General features: G+C 39.9%; 1 protein-coding gene across 1 annotated transcript in view; it reads right to left on the bottom strand.

Annotated features, from left to right (window-relative positions):
- Positions 1-433: 433 nt before the first annotated feature.
- LOC115109751 (uncharacterized) overlaps positions 434-6,483 on the bottom strand; it is a 38,768-nt gene continuing 32,718 nt past the window's right edge. The window contains 2 exon segments of the mRNA XM_065009985.1: positions 434-3,678; positions 5,620-5,755. Coding sequence (XP_064866057.1) covers positions 3,359-3,678; positions 5,620-5,755 — 456 coding nt within the window. The 3' untranslated portion in view covers positions 434-3,358.

Raw genomic sequence — 6,483 nt, forward strand, 5'->3', positions numbered from 1 at the left:
TATGTGAAAGTAACTGTCTAAGTATTGTAACAGCAGTAATAGTAATGGTAGTGAAATGGTGCCCCTGTGTGGTGACTACCTGATCTGCACGTAGGCCAGTTCCACAGGACCGCCGTCCATCATGGGCAGCATTATAGACCTCCTCTTCAATGTGGAGATGGTAATGACCACCACACAGGTCAGAACCATGATGTTTACATGACCAGAGAACACAAATAAACTTTATGTTAGTGCCTGAGAAATACTATGGGGATGTTGGGGGAATAAATGGTTGCAGGGTATTTCATAGTTTTGATGTCTTCACTATTATTCTACAACATAGAAAATAGTCAAAATAAAGAAAAACCCTTGAATGAGTAGTTGTGTCCAAACTTTTGACCGGTAGTGTACATTAACTTCTTAGTAAGTAAAGAAGCAACTGCTACAATCTGAGCATATTTAATAACCACAAAACATTTATTTTACCTTCATTTAACTAGGCAAGTCAGTTGAGAACATATTCTTATTTTCAATGACGGCCTAAGAACAGTGGGTTAACTGCCCTTTTTACATATTTCCTAAATGGGATTTTCTGGTTGTAAACTGGTCATACTGTATAACCAGAATACAACAAACTGATTAAAGACGTATTTTCACGACAACATGAAAACGTCATGAAAAATACATCTTTTCATTGTTATCTGGTCACAACAAGTATTTACTTTTACAAGTATTTACTTTTAAACATAAAGATTTAAGAGATAAAGATGCTCAAAGTTGACTTATTGTTGCATAGCCCACCATACCATGAGACATCCATGTTTTCATCACTGAAAAAAATATAAAAAGGTTGAGTCTAATATCATTAGGAAGCTTACAAAAACAGGATTGTCATAATAATAATAATAATAAAAACATTTTTTAGGCTATAACGTAAATTCTAAAAAAAAAATGCATAAACTCCGATTTTTCGTTCATGTTCAGACGTTGTAGCTTAGGCCCTATTCACATGAAGTGTTTTTGTTGGTTGAGACAAAGCATACATTTAAATATCTGATAAATGTACTAAAATGTGAATAAAGTAGAAATGTCAACTTTCAAATGTACTACAAAGATGGATAGCGGTCCACACGTCAAAGAATGTTGACTTGAGTGGGAATATTAATTATTATAAATTAAACTGTCAATCCTCCATAAGAAATAAATCAATCCATCAAATGTATTTATGAAGCACTTTTTACATCAGCCAATATCTCAAAGTGCTGTACAGAAATCCAGCCTAAAACCCCAAACAGCAAACAATGCAGGTGTAGAAGCACGGTGGCTAGGAAAAACTCCCTAGAAGGCAAGAACCTGTAGAGGGTGCAACAGGTCAGCACCTCAAGAGTAAATGGTAGTTGGCTTTTCTTAGCCAAGCATTCAGAGGTCGAAACAACAGGCGCGGTAGAGAGAGAGTTGAAAACAGCAGGCCCAGGACACGGTAGCATGTCCGGTGAACAGATCAGGGTTCGGGGGTTTGAACTTGCAACCTTCCGGTTACTAGTCCAACGCTCTAACCACTAGGCTACGCCCCACCGGACAAACTAGATCCAGGGTAATGACTGTTGAAATAGCTCCGAAAGCCTTTTGGAGTGGGTCTGTGGAATTTCCATGTGAATATTGAAGTCACCAAAATGTTGAATATGGTCTGCCATGACTACAAGGTCCGATAGGAATTCAGGGAACTCAGTGAGAAATGCTGTATAAGGCCCAGGAGGCCTGTAAACAATAGCTATAAAAAGTGATTGAAAAATCTGCATAGAATTCATGACTAGAAGCTCAATGGACAAAAAGTAATGTTCTTTTCTTTAAATTGACATTTGCTGTTGTAAATGTTAGCAACACCTCCACCTTTGCTGGATGTGCGGGGGAATATAGTCACTGGTGTAACCAGGAGGAGCCATGTTTCAGTCAGGCCAATCACATCAAGATTATGATCAGTGATTAGTTCATTGACTATAACCGTCTTGCACATGAGGGATCTAACATTAAGTAGCCATATTTCGAGTTGTGCGATATCAAAATCTCTTTCAATAATAACGAATGAAGGTTTTTTATTCCAGTGAGATTGCTAAAGCGAACACCGCCATGTTTAGTTTTGCCCGACCTAGATCAAGGGCACAGACACGGTCTCAATGGTGATAGCAGAGCTACACGGACTGCTGGGAACGTTTTATATCGAATGTCTATAAGGCTAAGGCAATCTAATTAAATATACATTTAAGTTGCAAAGGCACAAGCTACATGTCCAGATATGGAATTCTGACTTTACTTTTTGAGTAATTTATCTTAAACGTTAAAGTTTCCACCTACCCAAGGTTGAGTAAATGGATGGTGTCCAAAGTTTGTGCGTTTTCTTCAGCCTTCGAAGAGGATTTAAATATTTATAAATTAGTCCTCCTGCGCCACATTTTTCTAAACATAAACAGGTTCATGGCGTTGTTTGTAACCCTGAAAGTCTTCGTTCAATGTACATTTCATAGACTTGAGGGAACCTCAAGTGAAATGGGCATTTATGAAGTGATGCAGAACCTGGGAGCGGGAGAGAAGTAATGTACGGGGGTTTCTAGTGCTCGACAGAGAGACATAATCATCTTTACTTACTACTGTAGCTATTGCACAAATATCCATACATTTCAGGATACTAAAATAGGCATTTATGGAGTCCTGGAGAAAAAGATAAACACAAGTAGAGAAATATAAATGTATTGTCCTCACTCGTAATGTGACATGATTGTGAGGTATCGAAATCTTTACCAAGAGACAAAAAAGTGTCATGAATGAGAAGACAAAAATGACTTTGTGCAAGGTTTTAAGTGAATATAGTTGACGCACTGATAGCCTCCCAAGGATAGCCTGACCATAACACCTCTAACCGCTTTGAGTGAGCTACAGTAAGTTGTGCCTTCACCTACATATGTTTTAATGCAACAATATGAAAAAGACGTTTACACATAAAAGGAACCAAGAATGAGAAGATCTAACCAAAATGGCAAACTGCGGTACAATTCAATTACCAAGTACTTTACAATCTAATTAAATCTTTAATGGCCAAAATAAAGCATTCAACAGGGAACCTTGGGTTTTAGTGCAATTGGATAGACCGTTGAAGTAAACATTCTCACTGTAGGTTCTTTCTATCAATGGCATTGAACCAGTATCTCTTTTTTTACATTGATCATCTGGGTCATGTTCATTAGGGCACACCTTAGCAAAATGTTTTGTAACAGAAACCAAAAAAACAAGTGTTCCTTATTGGACAACTTCAGATCTCACTACCTCCCCATTTGCCAGTTTTTTTCTGCATTTACATGCCTACAGAAACACAACCCGGATCAGCTCATCGCGCCTGTGCATCTCCTCTGTTCATTCCCATGGCTGAAGCCACCATGGGCCCTTCCTTCACCAGACTCATTTCTACTAAGCTTTTCTCTGAACCAAAATACCCTGTCTTCTCCTCCTTATGTCCCTGGGGGTTGAAGACGTTACTCGGGGACTGCAGGGCAGCGTGGAGCTCATCCCGGGCCGCCATGACGGTCTGCACGCAGGGCAGACGGAGGCTGAAGTTGTTGGCGCCACTGGGGAGACTGTTGATGACCTCGTCGATGGTCTTGTACGAGAAGACAGTTTCTCGGCAGGCGATGAGGCTGGTGTCACTTTACCTGGGCACGGAAACAACATTCTTTATATAATATATTACATTTATAGACACACACACGCATCCAACTTACTGGTCATTTCATCTGTCTGGGTCCTTACAGTCCACAAAAATCATCATCTTTCTCTTGTCTCCTTCCCTTGATGATTACTGGTTGATAAGAATATACAATTGCTCAAACCTTTCCAGCACATAAGTTGAAGTCACAATGAAATAAATACAAGGAAAATAAGGTATTTAGGTCAGTTACATCTTAGACAACAGCCTTTATGTTTTGGGGATAATACTGAGGAAACTGTAGTCTTTTTTCTCCTAGTCCAAACAAGGTACTTGGGAGGGAGAGAGCAGAGTGGAGCTGCCTGACGGGATCAGTATCTATTTGACTGAAGTGAGGAGCGAGCTTCCCCAAAAGGCTGGAGTGTCGGTCTTCTCACCCGCTTCAATTTCACTCCAGTAGCGCTCACGTCACCAGCTCAGGGCATTCCCGGCCCAGCATGCATTTGTGGTCCACTTGTGTGCTGCTAATAGCCCCTTGCTATAGTTACTGTCACGAAGTTCACAAAATATCTTCATAAACAAACAGAGCAAGAGATGGAGCGTGGTTATGTGTCCACAACTAAAGAGCCATTGTGGATTCTGAAAATACACTAATCCTGAAAGCATATGATGGTGTACTTACTACGTGGACCTGCTAACGGAAAGAAACGAGGTGGGTAGCTAGCTAAGTGTGTCATTGAATAAATACTTTTTCTGCACAAAACTATTTGACCTCTTATTAATAAAAAATAATAATAATTTTAAAATATTTTTTAAAAGTTGTGTTGATTTTCATTCTACTATCTATATATAATAGGCTAACAATGATTTTGGCCCAATAGGCCTGGCATTTATCACTTTCAAGGTGCTTTGTGTTTTGATAGAGTTATTCCTCCCCCCCAAACAACCATTAGGCTACACTAGACCTACAGAACGATAAGAAGGGTAGAATAGAAGGGTGTTTAGCACCCCCAGTGGCTGTGGAAGCGTAGAGAGGGTCCCCCCCCCCCCAAACAACCATTAGGCTACACTAGACCTACAGAACGATAAGAAAGGTAGAATAGAAGGGTGTTTAGCACCCCTAGTGGCTGTGGAAGCGTAGAGAGGGTTCCCCCCACTGCTGGCCTGCTCCCCAGGCAACATCGTATGAGAGCCTGACGCCACAGACTCTGACCAAACTCAACTCGCGTTACTAAAAATAAAGAAATTAAAAGCACAGCGCATAATAAAAGGAATTTTTCTGTTTCATTTTTACAGCCTATATGCCCAATTTGTAGACTATAATGATTTAATAGAACAACATTTTTTAAATGCTGCCAAGCCCAGTGTCCCTGCCAGCTTAGTGTGTTGTGTTCGCAAATGCATTTCTTTGTAGGCTATAGCCTTGAAATAGGTTAATAATAGGTTAATAATAGGTTAATAATATAGCCCAAATAATTCATTTTTGTTCTTTCTTAGGTTCTCTGTCTGGCTCCTGACCTATTTAGTGTTTAATATGACATGTAGTCTATTTAGTGTTTAATATGACATGTAGTCCATTTCAAATAATGTGCTCTTCTTACATTCACTGTTTCATGTTTATTCAAATACTTTTCATTCCAATCATATGGTTCGGTTTCAATACTTCAAAACCAAAATGGTAGGTTAAGGTAGTCACAAAAATAGATGGATGTTGGTTAAATGGTGATTTCAATGAATGGAGTGAATTTGGAGCGGAAGTGTTTTTTTTAACTTCCTTTGAGCGAGGAGCAGTTTGAAAAAGACTGGAGTGAGATTTCCAACCACTAGGTTCACATAGTCTGATCAGAGAGAGCGAGAGCTAAGTGGAACTGCCTGCTGGCCAGACTGAGTACGTCGGAGTGCGAGTGAGAGAGAGCAGCTGCCTGATGGCCAGACTGTGCGAGTACCTCGGAGGATGAGAGAGAGAGCAGAGTGGAGCTGCCCGATGGCCTTGTTGAGCTGGAACAGTTTGGCTGCCGTGTTCTTCACTCTGTGCAGGTGTGACGGATCAAGGTCTTCACCGTTCCTCTCCTTCATCCCTCTCTTGTACACACACACACACACACACACACACACAACCTTACAGTTGATGTTATTGGAAAATGGTGCCTTTCCAAGGGGATACAATATACTTTATTGTCCATTTAGGACTAAATTCATTTTATGAAGCCACCATACAAATACACACAAATAAAATACGCTTTTTATGCCTTTTGGCGGGCTGCCTCGGTGCCTTTGGGCAGGCTGCCTCGGTGCCTTTAGGGGCTGCCTCGGTCCAAAAAGTTATTTTTTAGACATTATCGGGATGGAATAACAAACAACTAAAACCATATATATGCATGTAGAAAAGATCAAATGGACCTATATTGTTTTGAGAACTAACAAATCACAGAATTATGCGATACAAGTCTGGGAGAATATAAATGGAAAATTCCCAAAACAATGAATTTAGTTGTATTTATTTGTATTATGTTTGAGCAAAATAACAGCATTAGCCATGGCAAAATGCATAGACCTGCAGGAAACTAGCTTTAGAACGGCAACGTTTTCTGTATAATTGCAGGAATTTGGCTTCAAAATGAAGAAATTAAAAAATAAAATACATCTACACTGCGAAGATGAAGCCTCTAATTGATTTATTTTTTATAAATAGCCAACGGGCCGACCGCGCTCATTGCCACGCTCCACGTCACGTCCCCTGCCACCTAAGACCGTTTTCAATTCAATTCAGAGAAACCTTGCACTTTATAACCATTCAATATGGAAAACAC

This window comes from Oncorhynchus nerka, linkage group LG25 (assembly GCF_034236695.1).
Source record: "Oncorhynchus nerka isolate Pitt River linkage group LG25, Oner_Uvic_2.0, whole genome shotgun sequence".
NCBI lineage: Eukaryota > Metazoa > Chordata > Actinopteri > Salmoniformes > Salmonidae > Oncorhynchus > Oncorhynchus nerka.